The sequence below is a fragment of the Microcaecilia unicolor genome, chromosome 4 (assembly GCF_901765095.1).
Source record: "Microcaecilia unicolor chromosome 4, aMicUni1.1, whole genome shotgun sequence".
Lineage (NCBI taxonomy): Eukaryota > Metazoa > Chordata > Amphibia > Gymnophiona > Siphonopidae > Microcaecilia > Microcaecilia unicolor.
In genome coordinates, this window is record NC_044034.1 from 191,120,638 (window position 1) to 191,144,392 (window position 23,755).

General features: G+C 48.2%; 1 protein-coding gene across 6 annotated transcripts in view; it reads right to left on the bottom strand.

Moving 5' to 3' along the window:
* Positions 1–23,755, bottom strand: part of USH1C (USH1 protein network component harmonin) — a 420,974-nt gene that overhangs the window by 105,815 nt on the left and 291,404 nt on the right. For 3 of the 6 annotated variants that reach the window (XM_030201078.1, XM_030201076.1, XM_030201082.1), the window contains one exon: positions 12,256–12,369. The exons of the other annotated variants lie outside the window; for them this stretch is intronic. In XM_030201078.1, the coding sequence (XP_030056938.1) occupies positions 12,256–12,369 (114 nt within the window). The remainder of the gene's footprint in view (positions 1–12,255; positions 12,370–23,755) is intronic. 6 annotated transcript variants of the gene reach the window in all.

Sequence of the window (23,755 nt, forward strand, 5' to 3'; positions counted from 1 at the left end):
GAGAACAGTCACAGAAGGACAGAAGATGTTGAAGGGTGGTCAGTGTGATTAGGTGTAACTCTGGTTGGAGTAGTGGGAGAAGGTGATAGGAGATATACTATAGGATGTCATTCTGAGGCCAGGCTAAGTCTAAAGCAGGAGAAGGTATTCTCTGCAGCCTATCTGTGAGATGGAAAATGCTCTCTGAAGCTGCTGCTATAAGTTGTTAGTTTTCTCTCCCTGAAAGAGATCCAAGCCACACCCACGAAGTTCAAACTGTCAGTGGGGAGGGTGAGGGGAGGAAATGGCAGTGCTTGATGAAAAGAGAGCTCAGTTTGATAGGAGATATACTATAGGATGTCATTCTGAGGCCAGGCTAAGTCTAAAGCAGGAGAAGGTATTCTCTGCAGCCTATCTGTGAGATGGAAAATGCTCTCTGAAGCTGCTGCTATAAGTTGTTAGTTTTCTCTCCCTGAAAGAGATCCAAGCCACACCCACGAAGTTCAAACTGTCAGTGGGGAGGGTGAGGGGAGGAAATGGCAGTGCTTGATGAAAAAGAGAGCTCAGTTTGATAGGAGATATACTATAGGATGTCATTCTGAGGCCAGGCTAAGTCTAAAGCAGGAGAAGGTATTCTCTGCAGCCTATCTGTGAGATGGAAAATGCTCTCTGAAGCTGCTGCTATAAGTTGTTAGTTTTCTCTCCCTGAAAGAGATCCAAGCCACACCCACGAAGTTCAAACTGTCAGTGGGGAGGGTCAAATAGGGGCAGTCAAATTGGGGCAGTCTAGATTTCCTGAAAGGTATAAAGGTTAGGTGCCGAAAGCAACATTGAAGAGGTAGGCTTTGAGCAATGATTTGAAGATGGGTAGGGAGGGGGCTTGGCGTAAGGGCTCATGAAGTTTATTCCAAGCATAGGGTGAGGCGAGGCAGAATGAGCGGAGCCTGGAGTTGGCGGTGGAGGAGAAGGGTACTGAGAGGAGGGATTTGTCCTGTGAGCGGAGGTTACGGGCGGGAACGTAAGGGGAAATGAGGGTAGAGACAACACAAACTGATACTCACTCTCCCACCACCTACAAACAATGCAGTCACACACAGCACAGCCACACAGCAATCACTCTCTTAGCCACTGAAAAGACTCCTGCCACACCCTCTAGCTACTCACTCTCCAAGCAGCAACCAACAGTCTTCACAAACACACACACAGCAGCAGCACACAGGACAAAGAGAGAAACACAGACACCAAACAGGTAAGGGGATGTAATGAATAGAATGTGGGCTTGGGGACAGTGTATGGAGGGGGAGTTGGGGAGGAGATGGGGGAGATACAGAAGTAGTAGTGGCTGGGGGGGGGGGGGGGGCTAGCAGGAGTGGGAAACCTGAAAAGGTGAAACACAAAGGAAGCAAGTCAGGGTGAAAACGTTCAGACTAGGGCACACAGAGAAACGGTAATATGGCACTGAACAACTTTCAACTTTCTCTCAAACCAAATATTCCTCCAACTCCACAAAATCGCTATTGGGTCTAAAGACAACAAAAGCTCTTACCGTAGACTCTTTTATATCAGGTCTAACTCTGCACATCTAAATTCCTGTCAATGTGAAATCATTTTGCTATCCATTATACACTGGAGACGTTTATTTCATAAGACCGCCCAAGACATGCCTTCAACGTGCCCCCTCTGGAGATGTTTAGATCTGGACATACTAGTGGTAAGAACATTCTTTTTCTTTCTTTTTCATTATTCGCTTTGGACATTTATTTTTGAGAAAGACATCCATCTGTCTTTTAGGTCACTTTTTGAATGTTTTTCTGTTTCAAAAATGAGCCCATATGTAGGGCAAAAAGGGAAAGGTTCTGCCATAGGAGCCAACTTTTCAAAATGATTGGGGGTGCTGAATTTTGTTTTAAACAGGTGGTGCATTCCCCCGCCCCCTCCCTCCCTTCCAAGTTCCAGGCCCCCCTCTCCTCCGAGTGCCAGTCCCAACCCCAGCCTGACCTCTTCTCCCACAACAGTCCTCGGTCGGTCCGTCCTCGCCTTCCTGTATGCCGCCCAGAATTTTAAAACTCATCTTACCTTGGGGTCCCGGCGGCAGCAGTGAAAGGCGAGCAGGCTCGATGCTTCAGCCTTCCCTTCTCTCTCAGCTCTGGTCACACCCTTGTGGAAACAGAAAATGAGAGCAGGACCAGAGCTGAGAGAGAAGGGAAGGCTGAAGAGCCGAGCCTGCTCGCCTTTCAATGCTGCCGCCGGGACCCGAGGTAAGATGAGTTTTAAAATTCTGGGCGGCACACAGGAAGGTGAGGACAGACCGGCGGAGAACTGATGGAGAATAGGGCGGGCACTGGGCAGGTAGGCTGGCTGCGAAGGAAACGTCCGACTTCCGGCGGGTGCAGAGCCGGTCCTAGGGTTTCTGGCGTCCTCCTGCAGCCTATTAGTCAGCGCCCCTACACATCCAGGGGTGGGATCACTATGGCTCTGCCCCTACAGTAGTCACACTCCTTTTACCAGCCATGGCATCATTGAAAATATTACACCAGTATAGAAGAAAAATAACTTTTTTTTTGTTTTCATTATAAATAATTTCTGTAAGCTGTTACAGCTCCATTATACTCTAAATGACACAAACCATGAATTATGAGAACAGACAGTCTTGCCAACTCTGAAAAACAATGTGTTAGCAAAATCTCAGAATCTAACAAACAGATCCCTATTCAGACACTTAGCCTTGCAGTCACACATGCAGATCAGAGATAGCCCCTCTTCAAATTCTTCAAAAATTAACCTGAAATCCTAAGAAGTTAGACCCTGCATGCAGCACAATACCAGACAAACAGAAAGAAACACATTGCTATACATTGCAAAATAAGACAACAGATGTAGCAGATGTAAATTCTCAAAGTGGACATATTCCAAACACTATAATGAAAATAAAATGATTTTTTTCTACCTTTGTTGTCTAGTGACTTTGTTTTTCTGATCATGCTGGCCCAGTATCTGATTCTGCTGCTATCTGTCCTCTTAACTCCGTTTCCTGGGCTTCCTTTCCATTTATTTCTTTACTTTCCTCCTGTCTTCTTCATTTCTTGCTCTATATCCATAAGTAAAAGCTGGGTCCTCCGCAGACTTGACTGTCCAGTGGATCCAGCTTCTGCCTATTTTCTCCATCCATGTGCAGTTTTTCTCCCTTTTCCCTCATCTCATCTCCTTTCTCTCTCTTCCCTCCCCTCCATCCATGTCCAGCATTTCTTCTCTCTCCCCTCTATCCATGTGCATCTCGTTCCTGTCTTCCCTTCCCTCCTCTCCATCCATGTCCAACAATTCTCTCCCTGCCCTCCCTTCCACCCGCCCATGTCCAGCAACCCTCCTCTCTCCACTGCCCTCCCCTCCATCCATGTCCAGCAACTCTCTGCTCCTTTCCATCCACCTATGTTCAGCAACTCTCCTCTCCCATGCCCTCCATCCACCCATGTCCAGCAACTCCGCTGCCCTCCATCCAGTAATTCTCCTCTCTTCCCTGCTGCCCCCCCTCCATCCATCCATATCAAGCAATTCTTCTTCCTCCCCTGCCCTCCCATCCATGTCCATCAATGCTCCTCTCTCCCCTGCCCCCTCCATCAATCCATATCCAGCAATTCTCCTCTCTCCCCTGCCCTCCTCTCCATGTCCAGCAATTTCTCCACTCTTCCTGGGCCCTGCCCTCCCATGATCCATGTCCATGCTCCTCTCTCCTCACCTCCATCCATCCATATCAAAGAATTCTCCTTCCTCCCTGCCCCTCCATGTCCAGCAATTTCCTCCTCTCTCCCTGGGCCCTGCCCTCCCATGATCCATGTCCATCGATGCTCCTCTCTCCCCACCTCCATCCATCCATATCAAGCCATTTCCCTCCTCTCTCCCAGGGTCCTGCCCTCCCATGATCCATCGATGCTCCATCCATCCATATCAAGCCATTTCCCTCCTCTCTCCCTGGGCCCTGCCCTCCCATGATCCATCGATGCTCCTCTCTCCCCACCTCCATGCTCCATCCATCCATATCAAGCCATTTCCCTCCTCTCTCCAGGGCTCTGCCCTCCCATGATCCATCGATGCTCCTCTCTCCCCACCTCCATGCTCCATCCATCCATATCAAGCCATTTCCCTCCTCTCTCCAGGGCCCTGCCCTCCCATGATCCATCGATGCTCCTCTCTCCCCACCTCCATGCTCCATCCATCCATATCAAGCCATTTCCCTCCTCTCTCCCTGGGCCCTGCCTTCCCCTCCATCGATCAATGCTAGTTTTCTCTCACCTACCCTACCCTCCCGCTCCCATGTTCACCTGCCCGCCCTCTTCTATTTAAATTTACCTCCGTGAAAGCACTGGCCGCTCGCTAGCAGCCTTCCCTTCACTTTGCTCAACAGTGTCCCGCCTTCTTCAGCGTCAGTGAAAGCGCTGGCCGCTAGCAGCCTTCCCTTCGCTTCGCTCGGCAGTGTCCCACCTTCTTCTGACATCATTTCCGCGAGGGCGGGACATTGTCGAGCGAAGGGAAGGGAAGGCTGCTAGCGGCCAGCGCTTTCACTGACGCTGAAGAAGGCGGGACGCTGCGACGGAGATAAATTTAAATAGACGCTCAGCCTCAGCTGCAGTCTGCAACATCGGAGGGGTAAGCGGCGGCGGTGCCCTTCAGAAGTCGGCGCCCCCCACCCCTGCCAGTGCCTGAGTGGCTGAAAATATTGGGGGTGCTTGAGCACCCACAGCACCCACGGAGTCGGCGCCTATGGGTTCTGCTCTCTTGCAGTGTTTATCAGCTTCCTCATAATGGGTCTTGTAAACAACCACGCCAACAATGAAATAGCTTTCCAAATCTCATTGTCCAAATCGTCCTCTGGCTTTTTTTCATTTTAGGAACCTTTCCTCTGGGAATTGAAGCCTGTGCCCTGTGCCCTGTTCCTGGTTTAGCAAGTTCTTTAGGGACCTAAAACACAGGAATTTCTACCTGTACACTCCTACTTCTACCAGACTGCTTGCTATATACATTCCCTTGCTGAGCTGTTGAAAGTTCCTGGCCACACCCCTTACCCTAGTTCTGGGTCAGACATCAGATTGCCTAGCTCCCCTGTTGGTGAATATGACAGAACTACATTTCCCAGAATTCCTGGCGCTTCCTTCTCTCACCAGAGCTGAACATGCCTGCTCCTTTGGGCTTTTCTGAAGCTACTCTGGCCCCAATTTCAGGGCTCTAATCCCATCCTGAAATTCCTCTAGGTTCTCCCTGTAGTACACAAAGTACATGCACATATTTACACCTGCCTTGGAACACCACCCCAAGGAAGCACAAGAGTTGATTGGACAAAGCTGTCCTGAAATACCATCATCTGGAAGATGAACATAAACAGCTGGAAGCATAGAATATCCTGGAGTTTAACACAAGCACTGCACACTCAAACATGTACATACAAGCCTCCAGTATATAAACTTCCTTATTCTACACGGAGGCACAGTCATAGCTGATATTCATTGAGTCTTACCACCTAAGCACACATAAAGAGATAGCTGCTCCTCATGTTACCTTCGGATTACTGTGTACATTGTACTATGTTTTTTGTTGATTAAAATTATTTCTATATGAGAAAAATGTGTACAATTGTCTGATGAATATAACATGCTGACCTGCCTAAAATAAAAGACAATATACATTAATTTATAGTATATCAATACTAATCTGTGAACAGTGTTGTACTCAAAAATAAACCCTGACTTGGTCAGATGGATTATTGGAATGATAGATTGAATATGCCGACTGTATCTTGGGAAGCTGCTATTTATTGGTTGACATAACTCCAAGGATTTTTGTCTTAGTTATGTGTCTCTTTGATTCATTAAAAATTGAAATGTTTTCCAGCCCATACTTCCTCACTTTTTCTCCTGTGGACCTACTTGAATGCTTGGCATGCTAAATCTTTATTTTTCATAACAGTTTATTCTCCGAGGACAAGCAGGCTGCTTGTTCTCACTGATGGGTGACGTCCACGGCAGCCCCTCCAATCGGAAACTTCACTAGCAAAGTCCTTTGCTAGCCCTCGCGCGCCCGCGCGCACCGCGCATGCGCGGCCGTCTTCCCGCCCGAAACCGGCTCGAGCCGGCCAGTCTTCTTTTGTCCGCACTCGGTACGGTCGTGTTTTCGCCGTGTCGAGCCCCGGAAAGTCGACCTCGCGCGTCCAATTCGTTTGAACGTGTTTTTTTCCTTCGGGAAAGCTTTGTCATAGTCGGGAAGTGCTCCGGAAACCCCCCGCCGGGTTTCGTGTAAATCCTCCCCGTACTTCCAGCTTTTTTGCCCCGGTAAGTTTTCTTTCGTCGTCGGGGTAGGCCTTTTTTCGGCCTCGGTCGAGATTTTTTCTCCCTCTAAATTTGGTGCTTCGAATATCGCCATTTCGGCTTTTGATTTCGCCGGCGTGATTTTTCCGCCCATGACATCGAAGCCTTCCAGCGGCTTCAAGAAGTGCACCCAGTGCGCCCGGGTTATCTCGCTCACTGATCGACACTCGTCGTGTCTTCAGTGTCTGGGGGCCGAGCACCGCCCTCAGAACTGCAGTCTGTGTTCCCTGCTTCAAAGGCGGACTCAGGTAGCGAGACTAGCCCAGTGGAACGTGTTGTTCTCGGGCTCTTCGTCGGCATCGGCACCGGGATCTTCGAGTGCATCGACGTCGTCAGCGTCCAGACCATCTTCCTCGGCCGCCCCTGCATCGAGTGCATCGAGGCATCGGGCCTCTGCATCGGCGCCGAGACATCGGATAGCTGCATCGACGTCGGTGGTACCAGGACCTCGTCTGCTGATGTCGTCGGACGGTGGTGCATCGGGTGGAGTGCAGGTGAGGGCTGTCCATTCCCCTGCTGGTGGCGGTGAGCCCTCGGGTGGGTCTCCGCCTACCCTGAGGGCTCCTGCGGTACAGCCCCCCCGAGATCGACCTTCTTCAGTCTCGGCCCCGAGGAAGCGACGGGTGGATTCGACGTCCTCCTCGTCGGTGCCGGGGAGCTCCGGTGACATGCTTCGGAAGAAATCGAAGAAGCATCGACACCGGTCTCCTCCCCGTGTCGGCACCGAGAGCTCTGGGTCGCCGAGGGATTCGGCACCCAGCAGGCATCGGCACCGAGAGGACCGCTCACCCTCTGTTCAGGAGGTGTCGATGCGCTCCGCTCTGGACAGCCCGGAACAGCCTCCACGCCCGGAACAGGTACTGACGTCGACGCCTGCATCGACCCCTCAGCCTTTCTCTGCAGCCGCTCTAAACGAGAGCCTCCGGGCCGTTCTCCCAGAGATTCTGGGAGAGCTGTTGCGCCCTACCCCTCCGGTACCGGCGGTGCTTGCGCCACCGGTACCGTCGAGCGTGGCGCCGGCTGGCCCATCGCCCAGGTTGAGGTCCCCGACGTCGGTACCGCGTGCGGTACCGACCGCGGCCACCTCCCAGGAAGGCTCCCCGACTACGTCGGCGGAGGGAGCTTCGCCGATGCGGGCGAGGGAGTCTACCTCTCGACGCCCCCATCGTGGACAGGGTTCCACGGAGTCGAGCAGGGCGAGGTTGCAGACACAGGTCCGTGAACTTGTGTCTGACACCGAGGGTGAGGCCTCGTGGGAGGAAGAGGAAGATCCCAGATATTTCTCTGACGAGGAGTCTGGGGGTCTTCCGTCTGATCCCACTCCCTCTCCTGAGAGACAGCTTTCTCCTCCCGAGAGTCTGTCTTTTGCCTCCTTTGTCCGGGAGATGTCTACGGCCATCCCCTTCCCGGTGGTTGTGGAGGACGAGCCCAGGGCTGAAATGTTTGAGCTCCTGGACTATCCTTCTCCACCTAAGGAAGCGTCCACTGTTCCCTTGCACCATGTCCTGAAGAAGACATTGCTTGCGAACTGGACCAAACCATTAACTAATCCCCACATTCCCAAGAAGATCGAGTCCCAGTACCGGATCCATGGGGACCCAGAGCTGATGCGCACTCAGTTGCCTCATGACTCTGGAGTTGTGGATTTGGCCCTAAAGAAGGCTAAGAGTTCTAGGGAACATGCTTCGGCGCCCCCGGGCAAGGACGCTAGAACCTTAGACTCCTTTGGGAGGAAGGCCTACCATTCCTCTATGCTCGTGTCCAAGATCCAGTCTTACCAGCTCTACACGAGCATACACATGCGGAATAATGTGCGGCAGTTGGCGGGCTTGGTTGATGCTCTTCCCCCTGAGCAAGCCAAGCCTTTTCAGGAGGTGGTCAGGCAGCTGAAGGCGTGCAGAAAATTCCTGGCCAGAGGAGTTTATGACACTTTTGATGTTGCGTCCAGGGCCGCTGCTCAAGGTGTGGTGATGCGCAGGCTCTCATGGCTGCGTGCCGCCGACCTGGAGAATAGAGTCCAGCAGCGGATTACGGACTTGCCTTGCCGTGCGGATAACATTTTTGGCGAAAAAGTCGAGCAGGTGGTAGAGTCTCTCCACCAGCGGGACACCGCATTCGACAAGTTCGCCCGCCGGCAGCCTTCAGCTTCTACCTCTACAGGTAGACGATTTTTCGGGGGAAGGAAGACTGTTCCCTATACTTCTGGCAAGCGTAGGTACAATCCTCCTTCCCGACAGCCTGCGGCCCAGGCTAAGCCCCAGCGCGCTCGCTCTCGTCAGCAGCGTGCGAATCAGCAAGGCCCCGCGGCTCCCCAGCAAAAGCAAGGGGCGAGCTTTTGACTGGCTCCAGCAGAGCATAGCCGACACCCAAGTGTCAGTGCCGGGCGACCTGCCTGTCGGAGGGAGGTTGAAAGCTTTTCACCAAAGGTGGCCTCTCATAACCTCCGATCAGTGGGTTCTCCAAATAGTCCGGCAAGGATACTCCCTCAATTTGGCCTCTCAACCTCCAAATTGTCCACCGGGAGCTCAGTCCTACAGCTTCCAGCACAAGCAGGTACTTGCAGAGGAACTCTCCGCCCTTCTCAGCGCCAATGCGGTCGAGCCCGTGCCATCCGGGCAAGAAGGGCTGGGGTTCTATTCCAGGTACTTCCTTGTGGAAAAGAAAACAGGGGGGATGCGTCCCATCCTAGACCTAAGGGCCCTGAACAAATATCTCGTAAAAGAAAAGTTCAGGATGCTTTCCCTGGGCACCCTTCTCCCCATGATTCAGCAAAACGATTGGCTATGCTCTCTGGACTTGAAGGATGCCTACACACACATCCCGATACTGCCAGCTCACAGACAGTATCTGCGATTTCAGCTGGGCGCACGCCACTTCCAGTACTGTGTGCTACCCTTTGGGCTCGCCTCTGCGCCCAGGGTGTTCACAAAGTGCCTAGCTGTGGTAGCAGCGGCGCTTCGCAGGCTGGGGGTGCACGTGTTCCCATATCTCGACGATTGGCTGGTGAAGAACACATCCGAGGCAGGAGCCCTGCAGTCCATGCAGATGACTATTCGCCTCCTGGAGCTACTGGGGTTTGTGATAAATTACCCAAAGTCCCATCTTCTCCCAGTGCAGAAACTCGAATTCATCGGAGCCCTGCTGGATTCTCGGACGGCTCGCGCCTATCTCCCAGAGGCGAGGGCCAACAACTTGTTGTCCCTCGTCTCGCGGGTACGAGCGTCCCAGCAGATCACAGCTCGGCAGATGTTGAGATTGCTGGGCCACATGGCCTCCACAGTTCATGTGACTCCCATGGCCCGCCTTCACATGAGATCTGCTCAATGGACCCTAGCCTCCCAGTGGTATCAGGCCGCCGGGGGTCTAGAGGACGTGATCCACCTGTCCACGAGTTTTCTCGAATCCCTGTATTGGTGGACGATTTGCTCCAATTTGACTCTGGGACGTCCCTTCCAAATTCCTCAGCCTCAAAAAGTGCTGACCACGGATGCGTCTCTCCTGGGATGGGGAGCTCATGTCGATGGGCTTCACACCCAAGGAAGGTGGTCCCTCCAAGAAAGCGATCTACAGATCAATCTTCTGGAGTTGCGAGCGATCTGGAACGCTCTGAAGGCTTTCAGAGATCGGCTGTCCCACCAAATTATCCAAATTCAGACAGACAATCAGGTTGCCATGTACTATGTCAACAAGCAGGGGGGCACCGGATCTCGCCCCCTGTGTCAGGAAGCCGTCAGCATGTGGCTCTGGGCTCGCCGTCAAGGCATGGTGCTCCAAGCCACATATCTGGCAGGCGTAAACAACAGTCTGGCCGACAGGTTGAGCAGGATTATGCAACCTCACGAGTGGTCGCTCAATTCCCGTGTGGTGCGGCAGATCTTCCGGGCGTGGGGCACCCCCCTGGTAGATCTCTTCGCATCTCAAGTGAACCACAAGGTCCCTCAGTTCTGTTCCAGGCTTCAGGCCCACGGCAGACTGGCGTCGGATGCCTTCCTCCTGGATTGGGGGGAAGGTCTGCTGTATGCTTATCCTCCCATTCCTCTGGTGGGGAAGACTTTGTTGAAACTCAAGCAAGACCGAGGCACCATGATTCTGATTGCTCCCTTTTGGCCGCGTCAGATCTGGTTCCCTCTTCTTCTGGAGTTATCCTCCGAAGAACCCTGGAGATTGGAGTGTTTTCCGACCCTCATCACGCAGGACGAAGGGGCTCTTCTGCATCCCAACCTCCAGTCCCTGGCTCTCACGGCCTGGATGTTGAGGGCGTAGACTTTGCCTCTTTGGGTCTGCCAGAGGGTGTCTCCCGCATCTTGCTTGCTTCCAGGAAAGACTCCACTAAGAGAAGTTACTTCTTTCATTGGAGGAGGTTTGCCGTCTGGTGTGACAGCAAGGCCCTAGATCCTCGCTCTTGTCCTACACAGACCCTGCTTGAATACCTTCTGCACTTGTCTGAGTCTGGTCTGAAGACCAACTCCGTAAGGGTTCACCTTAGTGCAATCAGTGCATACCATTACCAAGTGGAAGGTAAGCCGATCTCAGGACAGCCTTTAGTTGTTCGCTTCATGAGAGGTTTGCTTTTGTCAAAGCCCCCTGTCAAGCCTCCTACAGTGTCATGGGATCTCAATGTCGTTCTCACCCAGCTGATGAAACCTCCTTTCGAGCCACTGAATTCCTGCCATCCGAAGTACTTGACCTGGAAGGTCATTTTCTTGGTGGCAGTTACCTCGGCTCGTAGAGTCAGTGAGCTTCAGGCCCTGGTAGCCCAGGCCCCTTACACCAAATTTCATCACAACAGAGTAGTCCTCCGCACTCACCCTAAGTTTCTGCCAAAGGTTGTGTCGGAGTTCCATCTGAACCAGTCAATTGTCTTGCCAACATTCTTTCCCCGTCCTCATTCCTGCCCTGCTGAACGTCAGCTGCACACATTGGACTGCAAGAGAGCATTGGCCTTCTATCTGGAGCGGACACAGCCCCACAGACAGTCCGCCCAATTGTTTGTTTCTTTTGATCCCAACAAGAGGGGAGTGGCTGTAGGGAAACGCACCATATCCAATTGGCTAGCAGATTGCATTTCCTTCACTTACGCCCAGGCTGGGCTGGCTCTTGAGGGTCATGTCACGGCTCATAATGTTAGAGCCATGGCAGCGTCGGTAGCCCACTTGAAGTCAGCCACCATGGAGGAAATTTGCAAAGCTGCGACGTGGTCATCTGTCCACACATTCACATCTCATTACTGCCTGCAGCAGGATACCCGACGTGACAGTCGGTTCGGGCAGTCAGTTCTTCAGAACCTGTTTGGGCTTTAGGATCCAACTCCACCCCCCGAGGGCCCTGTTTGTTCTGTTCCAGGCTACACTCTCAGTTAGTTGGTAATTTTTTTAGGTCAATCTCAGTTATGTCCTCGTCGTTGCGAGGCCCAATTGACCAATGTTGTTGTTTTGAGTGAGCCTGGGGGCTAGGGATACCCCATCAGTGAGAACAAGCAGCCTGCTTGTCCTCGGAGAAAGCGAATGCTACATACCTGTAGAAGGTATTCTCCGAGGACAGCAGGCTGATTGTTCTCACAAACCCGCCCGCCTCCCCTTTGGAGTTGTGTCTTCCCTTGAAGTGTATTGTCTTGCTACATACTGGACTGGCCGGCTCGAGCCGGTTTCGGGCGGGAAGACGGCCGCGCATGCGCGGTGCGCGCGGGCGCGCGAGGGCTAGCAAAGGACTTTGCTAGTGAAGTTTCCGATTGGAGGGGCTGCCGTGGACGTCACCCATCAGTGAGAACAATCAGCCTGCTGTCCTCGGAGAATACCTTCTACAGGTATGTAGCATTCGCTATACTGCTGTAAATATGCTTCACTGAATCACACATTACAGCTACCAAAGGACAAATCAGTAAACGTTCACAGCACTCAGAAAGCAAGAGAAGATGGTGGCTTACCAGGGCATCTGATTTCACTGCTGGCCTTAGCATGAAATTAGGGGGCAGCATGACAGGTTTGGAAACTACAGATACAACTGGATGACGCTGGTTAGGTGGACTAGGAGCAAACTGCTATTGAGTTAAATGTAGGGAAAATGGAAGAATGTCAGTACATAAATACAGACAAAAAAGGGTTAATGATACTTATTTCTATGAACACAACAGTAACCACTCCAGATTAATTAACCTACTACCAGGGCCGGATTTATGTATAAATCAGCCAAGCTCCAGCTTAGAGCCTGGCATTACAAGGTACTTCATTATTATTATGTATCAATTTAATAATAATTAAAATGTTTGTATGTAATATAGCATTTTATGCATACTGTTTCAAAAAGCATGGAAAAATATTAAACCTAAAATTTCCTTCCTTCCTAGGGGGCCACAATATGCATAAAACCAGCCCTGCCTACTATGATTACCATAATTGATAAATAAAAATATACCATGAATGTTCAAAAGCACTTATTTGGTCAGCATTAGCTACTGACCACTTACTGTAAATGTTGTTTTTTTTAAATAAAATTTGGGTATGATTAATACAAATTTTGGCCAGGCAACTCTGTAACTGACCAATCTATTTGTTGAGGTTTAGGAGGAGTCAAGGGTGGGGCCAAAATTTATACTGAGAGCAGAAATTTTGAGCTGCTCTCCAGATACATTTTCTGTTTAGAGGAATTGTCCAAATAGGAGCCATAAGTTATCCACTTAAGTTTAGGACTGCATTTTGAGATGGATGCATATCCAAATGTACAGGGCTACTGAATAGTGCACATAAAGATAAGCAAATAAATCATGTGGTTATCTATATGCAGCATGGGTCCACATATTGACCACAGATGGATTGATGGTAAGTTCCAAGATTAAGCCCACTGGAAGCTACTGAGCTGTAAAAGAACTTTTACTGAATTTTGGTGCAGATTAGTCTGTACTTCAAACATAATAGAGTCAATATATCTAACTTTGATCTTTATTTTCAGGAAAGTTAAATAAAGAGTGCATTGATACAAAGCCTATTTCAGAATCTTCCACTGCTGCACTGGAATCTTTCCAGCTCATAAAGGAGATCCTGGTGGATATGCACCACATAGAACCTACTATATTTGACAGTGCTGGAAAAGAGATCCTGTTCATTAGTACACTGGATGGACCATTAGTCTTACCCTGCATAGCACTTATGTCTTTAGGATTAGGATGCCCAATAGTGGTGGAATATTTTTTTCTTGTAATGGTTAATATGGACAATTTTTGCATATTCTTCCATTGAGAAACAATGCCTATAGACCAGGGACATATTGTCAATGTTGTTTCTGGGGGCATTCCCCAGCTTTACTCCACTTAATAGGACATAATTTAACAGGGTTCTCAAGAGCCTCCTGCAGTCCTCTCCAGTACATCATTGTGCAAAATATTTGAAAAAGTACAAATAATATTTTATTTCTAGAAAGTAAGGGGGTCTTTTACTAAATCTTTAGTAAAAGACCTCCCTAAGGCAAGCCAGTCTATGTCTGGATGAATACTATCCTATAGCTTTTTCTGGCACTAAATTTACTTCTCATGAAATTAAATCACTCCCAGCTTAAAGAACATTGTACACTAAAAATCAGTTTAAAGCTTGCATTTTTCAACCAGCTAATTATTAAAGTTTAATTTTTTACTAAATAACGATGATTAGCACCACTGTCCAATAGAAGTCCTGACCATACTCCATAATCCTTTAAGTGATTAGACAATCTATGGACTTTACTCTACTTCTAATGTATAGAAGCTAAATACTCAAGAATCTGTTAAGTAGATTCTACTGTTCACCAATCATCCTCTGAAGAAATAAGGCTCAGTGAAATAACTTTCAAAACCAATGTCTATCTGGCTACTTTTAAAAGACAAGTTGATAACTGGTACCTACATTTAAGTGCCAATAGTGCAGCTAGTTTACAGAATAGTAGCGTGCGCATGTGTGTGTGATTGGTGTTAACAATTGGCGCTATTCTATAAAGAGTGTGCCAAACACAATTGTCAGGGGGGTGTACACATGGGAGGTGCATAGGCACCTTAACTGTTTAATGAGCCACTTACTCATGATAAGTGGCCGATAACGACCACATCATCACTAATTGGATTGAATTGGAATTTATACTCGCCCTTTACTAGGCGTATTCTATAAAGCAGTGTGTGTAAATTCCAATGTATGCAGGCAAAAAGGGGGCATGGACAATGGTGGAGTGTAAGTGTGATGGGCCTATCAATCAAATCTATGCATATGAGCCAGTGCACATAGATTTAGGCGCATGCATGTGCAACAGCTTTTCAGTGGTGTAAATGGATGCGTTCATCCGGCCCAAGGTGTATTCTATATAATGCGCCCACATTAAGGCATGTCTAATACACCTAGGAATCTCTATCAGATGCGCCTAGATTCTAGGCACCATATATAGAATCTATCCCATCATGTGTATATTACCAAGAGACACATGCAACTTACAGAATTTGATCAGCTGCGTGTGTTGTGCTTAGAGGCACCCACTTACAACAGCCATTGACCTGTTGTAAGTAGATGCATCCAACTTATGGCATGTCAATGCAGCTTTGTGCTAGTATTCCATAACAGCTTAGGTGTACCCTTAAACCTTTATAGAATTGGTGCTACCAGTGCCCCTTTGTGGCACCTAAAACGAGGTGCCAATTTATGGAATGGCCACTTTAGTGTCCAAATTCCTTCCTGGAGAAAACTAGATTTATTTTATTACATGAGATAGATGACAGCATTGAGATTTTATATGACCAAAATACCTATCCTTGTCAGAAAACATAAGCATTGCAATGAAAGAGCTGAATCTAAACTAAGGAAATAAATACCATCAAAGAGTATTTATAACAGCCTTTTCCCTTGTATTAGGGCCTTCCTATTAGTATGAAGTCTAAGATCAGGCCATAGGAATATAACTATACATTATCAAACTGAAGGCTCAGAATAGTAGTTTACAGCATAACAAATATAAGAGCGTAAGAATAGCCGTACTGGGTCAGAATAATGGTCCATCTAGTCCAGTATCCTGCTTCCAACAGTGACCACCAATTCAGGAACCCAAATAGTAGCAACATTCCACACTACCAATCCCAGGGCAAGCATTGCCTTCCCCATGTCTGTTTCAACAGCAGACTATCGACTTTTCCTCCAGGAACCTGTCCAAATCTTTTTTAAATCCAGATACGCTAACCGCTGTTACCACATCCTCTGGCAACAAGTTCCAGAACTTAACTATTCTTTCAGTGAAAAATATTTCCTTCTATTTTGTAACAATAAAAAGCAAAAACAAAAACCACCAAGTACAAATTTAAGAAACGTATTTAGTAAACAACCAAAATTTAAGTGACTTGTGGAACTTCATAGTTAGTTTCAGTCTGAATTTTGAAAGGCAAAGCTTTCCACAAAGAAAATACTGCAAATATGAAAAGGGTTAGATTCTAGTTATGGCGCCAGAGAAATCTCCGTGGTAAAAAAATATGCCTAGGCGTATTCTCTAAAGTACACCTAAATTTTATAGAACAGGCTTAAATTTCCATAGAGTATATAGAATTCACTGAGCGCCTCTCCACTTGACCAAATTTGGTCGCATCCATTTAGGCCACATTTTACTTGGTGTAAATTCCGATGCCTAAATTAGGTGCAGATCTAGTGTATTCTATAATAATGTGCAAAGATTTTAGAAATGTCCATGCCCCATCCATGGCTATGCCCGCTTTTCAAATATGCGACTTTGAATTTATGCACACCACATTACAGAATACACTTAGTGATTTGTGCGCGTAAATCTTAATTAATATAATTTATTGCTGATAATTGCTTAACATCCAATTAGTGCTGATTAGCTAGTTAACCAATTAAGGTACACACATTTTTATAGAATACACTCCAATTTCCGCAAGGAAATTAAGACGTGATATATATATATATTGTATATTCCTTCCTATGCTAGGCCTGTTACAAAAGCCTTTACATTGCTCTGTTTGGCCTTTACATTGCTCTGTTTGATTCTCACAACTTAGCCTAATAAGTTAGCATCTTTGTAACATACAGTGCTTTCTCAGGAACTGAGGAATGACACTTCAAGGATACACATTTGGCTGGAACTGAGACCATGCCTTTCATATAAGGTGGATAAAACCTTGGGAGGTGGTGAGACACTGAGGATACAGTGAGCCTAAGATGTCCAGAATGTTTCAGTTTTGGGGAGAGAGGACACAAGGGGATTGTAATATGTATTACTTTGCTCTGTGACTACACACTGTACTGATAACTAATTAGCCAATGGCCACCGAGTGTGCATATGCACACACATCAGGAGAGACTGATATAATACAGGTACATCCATATATGGCACAGGCTACTTTATGATTTTAGTTTAGGAGAAATCACATGATTTGGGAGAAAACGAAACTTACAAATGGTATATATGTGATGACTAAGAAAGGTGTTAGTGAGCAGACTTGTTATTCAGTTTTTGCGTCTTGCTTTTCTGTGTGACAACTTGCTCCACAGAGAACAATTATTTTGTATTTTGGCTTAGTGATATACCAATAAAGATTTTTACTGGTTGTGCCTATAACTAAGTCTAATTGCCTCTCTTATTTTCTTCAGCCCACTGGGCTGACTGAAGTGTTTCCCCACCCTAGGGACAAGGGACAGGGATTACACAATATAAAATAAGCAAACATGGATATTGAGATATAAAGGTGGGAATTATCATTGTGAGTTACTGTCAAGTCAGGTTATTTTACCACAAGTTGGGTTATTTTAGCACAGGGTCCCATTAAATAAAATAACCCTACTTAACAGTAACCCTTGTTGATAATTCCCCCCTAAATGGCCCACAGTATATAATCTTTGTCTATTCTATCAACTAAGGCTGGTGCTGGGCTGGCTTGTATGGTCTGAGTCCTGCATATGGCGATCTGGTTAAGGATCGGCTGGAGAGAGCTTCGATGGAAATTCCAGTTTAGAATGTGAGGACAGTGCCGGGAAGATTTTTTTTATGGTCTCTGTCCCGCAAATGACAAGATGGATTTGGATAGGCTGGAGTGGGCTTTGACAGCAACTCCTGTAGTTGGAGCATAAGGACAGAGCCGGGCGGACTTCTATGGTCTATGTCCCAGAAACACCAAAGAAAGACCATGATCAAGTAAATAATATCACGTTTTTTGTTTATTTAAATCTTGAATAGATAATGAATGTGGCTGTTGGGCAGACTGGATGGACTATTCAAGGTCTTTATCTGCTGTCACTTACTATGTTACTATTGGGCTCATTTTTGAAAGAGAAGGACGTCCATCTTTCGACATAAATCAGAAGATGGATATTCTTTTCCCAGGGATGTCCAAGTTGGTATAATCAAAACCCGATTTTGGACGTCTTGTCTCCAACTGCAGTCCGTCGCAAGGACATCCAAAGTTCAAGGGGGCATGTCAGAGGCATAGCAAAGGCAGGACTTGGGCGTGCCTAACACTTGGAGGTCTTTGACTCATAATCGAAAAAAACAAGGATGTCCCTGATGAACACTTGGACTTTTTACCCGGACATGTCTTTCTTACGAATAAGGCACAAAAAAGTGCCTGTAATGACCAGATGACCACTGAAGAGAATCAGGGATGACCTCCCGTTACTCCCCCAGTGGTCACTAATCCCCTCCCACCCTCAAAAAACATCTTTAAAAATATGTCTAGATTCAGATGTCATACTCAGGTCCATGACAGCGCATGCAGGTCCCAGGAGCAGTTTTAGTGGGTACTGCAGTGCACTTCAGACAGGCGGACCCAGGCCCATACCCCCCCTACCTGTTACATTTGTGGAGGAAACAGCAAGTTCTTCAAAACCCACCACAAACCCACTGTACCCATATATAGATGGCCCCCTTCACCCATAAGGGCTATGGTAATGGTGTACAGTTGGGGGTAATGGGTTTGGTGGGGGGGCTCACCACACAAGGTAAGGGAGCTATGTTCCTGGGAGTATTTTATGAATCCACTGCAGTGCCCCCTTGGGTACCCAGTTGGTGTCCTGGCATGTCAGGGGGACCAGTGCACTACAAATGCTGGCTCCTCCTACACCCAAATGGCTTGCATTTGGACGTTTTTGACATGGACTTCTTTGGTTTCGAAAATCAACGAAAGTCAGAAATGTCCATGTCTAGGGATGTCCAAATCTAGGGACGTCCAAATCCTTAAAATTGGACATCTCTGACGGTATTTTCTAAATGAAAGATGGACGTCCATTTCTGTTTTGAAAATACGGGTTTCCCCGTCCCTGGATTTCGCCGTTTTGCAAAGACGTCCAAATCGCAACTTGGACGTCCCTTTCGAAAATGCCCCTCCACGTATCATAAGCTCAAGCAAAAGAAGGGGGTTGCCTAGTAAATGGGCTTAACATGTGCTAATGTGGGGCTTTCCCACACACAAAATCCATTTATAGTGTGATAAGGGGCCCTTTTAGTAAGCTGCGGTAAAAGAAGACCTGTGTTAGTGTCAACATGTGTTTTTGATGTGTGTTGAGGTCCCCTTTTACTGCAGTGGGTAAAAGGCTGTCTTTTTTTGAGGAAAAGAAATCACAGTAGGGGCTCCTGTGCTAACCTGGTAGCAACCAGGCAACGATTACCGCCACGTAAGCTCCAGCGCTACAACAATAGAAGATATTTTTGTAGCACCAGAAATAGCGCACGCTGGGGGTGAGAACTAAGGCCGGGCTCCTGTGATAGTTACAGATTGGCACGTGGCAAGCCCGTTGCTACGCGCCAACCCGTTAGTAAAAGGGCCCCTAAACAAAAAGGCCAATTTCCAGTATTTCTCTTTCAGCTCATGTACTAATATTCATATTAGAGTGCATAAACTGAAAAAATTGATGAGTAGTAGTTACCACCTCCTATTCAGGAGGCACTAAGAGCTTTATGTACACACTAAACAGTTAGCACATGGCAACCTGAATTGGATAGAGCATCCACACCCATTCTTTGCCCCTGATACGCCCCCTACAGAAAATAAATACAGTACAGATTATCCAACCTCTGCAAATCCGACTATCCAGCATATCTGACAGATCCCCCAGTGACATCACTGTATTGCCATTAAGAAATGTGTGACTTCTCTTCCTGTTTTCTGGCTTCACACGATGCATGGAAGCCATGTTTTTGATCTGAGATCATGCTTCTCTGCAAGGGAACCTTGTGGTGCTCCTGATATTCCTTAATGCACCCTGCATCTGAGTTAAGAAGTGTGTGGCTTCTCTTCCTCTTTGTGATTTTAGCCCATGCTTCTATGAATAAATATTAGACCTGGGATCCTGCTTTTGCAGCAAGGGAACTGTTTTTTGATTTGAGACCATGCTTTAATGCATTAATTTTGTTTTGAGACCATGGTTCTATGCAAGGGAACCATAGTTTTTGGACCTGGGACCCCACTTTTGTCTATTGTACGATTGCTGTGCTGTATATACGGCTCTGTATTTGTGCTCAAATTGCCTGCTGTACAATTTTTTTCATTGATTTTTGTTGCTGATTAGTGTTATTAAACAATATTTTTAAATTAAAGATACCCTATCAGGCTTATTTTCGAAAGAGAAGGACACCCATCTTTCGACACAAATCGCAAGATGGGCGTCCTTCTCACAGGGTCGCCCAAATCGGCATAATCGAAAGCCGATTTTGGGCATCCCCAACTGCTTTCCGTCGTGGGGACAACCAAAGTTCACGGGGCGTGTCGGAGGCATAGCAAAGGCGGGACTTGGGCGTGCCTAACAAATGGGTGTCCCTGACCCATAATGGAAAAAAGAAGGGCATCCCTGATGAGAACTTGGACGACTTTACCTAGTCCTTTTTTTGTTACGACAAAGCCACGAAAAGGTGCCCGAACTGACTAGATGACCACTGGAGGGAATCGGAGATCACCTCCCCTTACTCCCCCAGTGGTCACTAACCCCCTCCCACCCTCAAAATAATTCTTTAAAAATATTTTTAACAGCCTCTTTCCAGCCTCAAATGTCATACTCAGGTCCATCGCAGCAGTATGCAGGTCCCTGGAGTAATTTTAGTGGGTGCAATGCACTTCAGGCAGGCGGACCCAGGCCCATCCCCCCCTACTTATTACACTTGTGGTGGTAAATGTGAGCCCTCCAAAACCCACCAGAAACCCACTGTACTCACATCTAGGTGTCCCCCTTCACCCATAAGGGCTATGATAGTGGTGTACAGTGGTGGGTAGTGGGTTTTGGGGGGGGGGGGTTGGGGGCTCAGCACACAAGGTAAGGGAGCTATGCACCTGGGAGCAATTTCTGAAGTCCACTGCAGTGCCCCCTAGGGTGCCCGGTTGGTGTCCTGGCATTTGAGGGGGGCCAGTGTACTACGAATGCTGGCTCCTCCCATGACCAAAGGGCTTGGATTTGGTCATTTCTGAGATGGGCATCCTCAGTTTCCATTGTCGCCGAAAATCAGAAACAACCAAGCCTAAGGACGACCATCTCTAAGGTCGACCTAAATTTCCAGATTTGGGCGTCCCCGACCGTATTATCGAAACGAAAGATGGACGTCCATCTTGTTTCGATAATACGGGTTTCCCCGCCCCTCCACGGGGATGTCCTACAAGGACGTCCTCAGAAAAACTTGGGTGTCCCCTTCGATTATTCCCCTCCACGCAGGGCCATTCCTAGGGTCTCTGGTGCCCCCCTGCAGTTGCCCCCCCCCCCCCCCCCCCCGTGTGGCACAAGATGCAAAGGAAATAGGAGCTGAAAGATGGAGTGCATCTTTGTGGGATTGCTGAACATATATCATTCTCAATAACAATCATGGCATTACCAGGTTTTGGGAACCACTGCCCTAGAGGCTGTGAACACCATTGGAGTATCCTAAGCACCATTGAAGTAAGGTATATTTATTTATATATTGCGTACAAGCTTGAAAGTCATTGAAGCAGTGTATATTCTGGTAGAAAACCTGAGACAAAAATTGAACACAAATCCCTCTGCAAGACATTGAGCCTCTTGCATATTCCCTATATCAAAGTTTTTGATGTGGATGTTTTATTGCAAACTTTTAGCATTCTTGGCTAATGCTACTAGGAACCAACAGTCCTGCTGATGTTTGCCAACTTAATTGTACCTGTCAGGAATGTTATGGGGAAAAAAAACCCCTGCCAATTCTTTCAAAAAAATAAAGAATGGAATCTGCAACTACAAAAAACAAAAAAAAGCACAGTTGAAGGGGTACTGTGCATCCACAGGCATAAATACCTACTTTACCAAAAAGTTGCTCACTGCATGCTTCCTTTCACACCATGTATAAATAGCGAATGATACATACCTGTAGCAGGTGTTCTCCGAGGACAGCAGGCTGATTGTTCTCATGACTGGGTTGACGTCCACGGCAGCCCCCACCAACCGGAACAAAACTTCGCGGGCGGTCCCGCACGCAGGGCACGCCCACCGCGCATGCGCGGCCGCCTTCCCGCCCGTGCATGACCGTTCCCACTCAGTTGATTGACAAGCAAATGATCAAAACGCAACTCCAAAGGGGAGGAGGGAGGGTAGGTGAGAACAATCAGCCTGCTGTCCTCAGAGAACACCTGCTACAGGTATGTATCATTCGCTTTCTCCGAGGACAAGCAGGCTGCTTGTTCTCACGACTGGGGTATCCCTAGCTCTCAGGCTCACTCAAAACAAGAACCCAGGTCAATTGAACCTCGCAACGGCGAGGGCATAACAGAAATTGACCTACGAAGAACAACTAACTGAGAGTGCAGCCTGACCAGAATAAATTCGGGTCCTGGAGGGTGGAGTTGGATTTAAACTCCAAACAGATTCTGCAGCACCGACTGCCCGAACCGACTGTCGCGTTGGGTATCCTGCTGGAGGCAGTAATGTGATGTGAATGTGTGGACAGATGACCACGTCGCAGCCTTGCAAAGCTCTTCAATAGTGGCTGACTTCAAGTGGGCCACCGACGCTTCCATGGCTCTGACACTATGAGCCGTGACATGACCCTCAAGAGTCAGCCTAGCCTGGGCATAAGTGAAGGAAATGCAATCTGCTAGCCAATTGGAGATGGTGCGTTTCCCGACAGCGACCCCTTTCCTATTGGGGTCGAAAGAAACAAACAATTGGGCGGACTGTCTGTGGGGCTGTGTCCGCTCCAAGTAGAAGGCCAATGCTCTTTTGCAGTCCAATGTGTGCAACTGACGTTCAGCAGGGCGGGTATGCGGTCTGGGAAAGAATGTTGGCAAGACAATTGACTGGTTAAGATGGAACTCCGACACCACCTTTGGCAGGAACTTAGGGTGAGTGCGGAGGACTACTCTGTTGTGATGAAATTTAGTATACGGAGCATGAGCTACTAGGGCTTGAAGCTCACTGACCCTACGAGCTGAAGTAACTGCCACCAAGAAAATGACCTTCCAGGTCAAGTACTTCAGATGGCATGAATTCAGTGGCTCAAAAGGAGGTTTCATCAGCTGGGTGAGGACGACGTTGAGATCCCATGACACTGCTGGAGGCTTGACAGGGGGCCTTGACAAAAGCAAGCCTCTCATGAATCGAACGACTAAAGGCTCTCCAGAGATGGCTTTACCCTCTACACGATAATGGTAAGCACTAATCGCACTAAGGTGATTCTTTACTGAGTTGGTCTTGAGGCCAGACTCTGATAAGTGCAGAAGGTATTCAAGCAGGTTCTGTGCAGGGCAAGAACGAGGTTCTACGGCCTTGCTCTCACACCAAACGACAAACCTCCTCCACTTGAAAAAGTAACTCTTTTTAGTGGAATCCTTCCTAGAGGCAAGCAAGACACAGGAGACACCCTCAGACAGACCCAACGAAGCGAAGTCTACGCCCTCAACATCCAGGCCATGAGAGCCAGAGACTGAAGGTTGGGGTGCAGCAACGCCCCGTCGTTCTGCGAAATGAGAGTCGGAAAACACTCCAATCTCCACGGTTCTTCGGAGGACAACTCCAGAAGAAGAGGGAACCAGATCTGACGGGGCCAAAAAGGCGCAATCAAAATCATGGTGCCGTGGTCTTGCTTGAGCTTCAGTAAGGTCTTCCCCACCAAAGGTATGGGAGGATAAGCATACAGGAGGCCGGTCCCCCAATGGAGGAGAAAGGCATCCGACGCTAGTCTGCCGTGTGCCTGTAGTCTGGAACAGAACAGAGGCAGCTTGTGGTTGGTCTGAGAGGCGAAAAGGTCCACCGAGGGGGTGCCCCACTCTCGGAAGATCTTGCGTACCACTCTGGAATGGAGCGACCACTCGTGCGGTTGCATGACTCTGCTCAGTCTGTCGGCCAGACTGTTGTTTACGCCTGCCAGGTATGTGGCTTGGAGGAGCATGCCGAACTGGCAAGACCAACGCCACATCCCGACGGCTTCCTGACACAGGGGGTGAGATCCCGTGCCCCCCTGCTTGTTGATGTAATACATTGCAACCT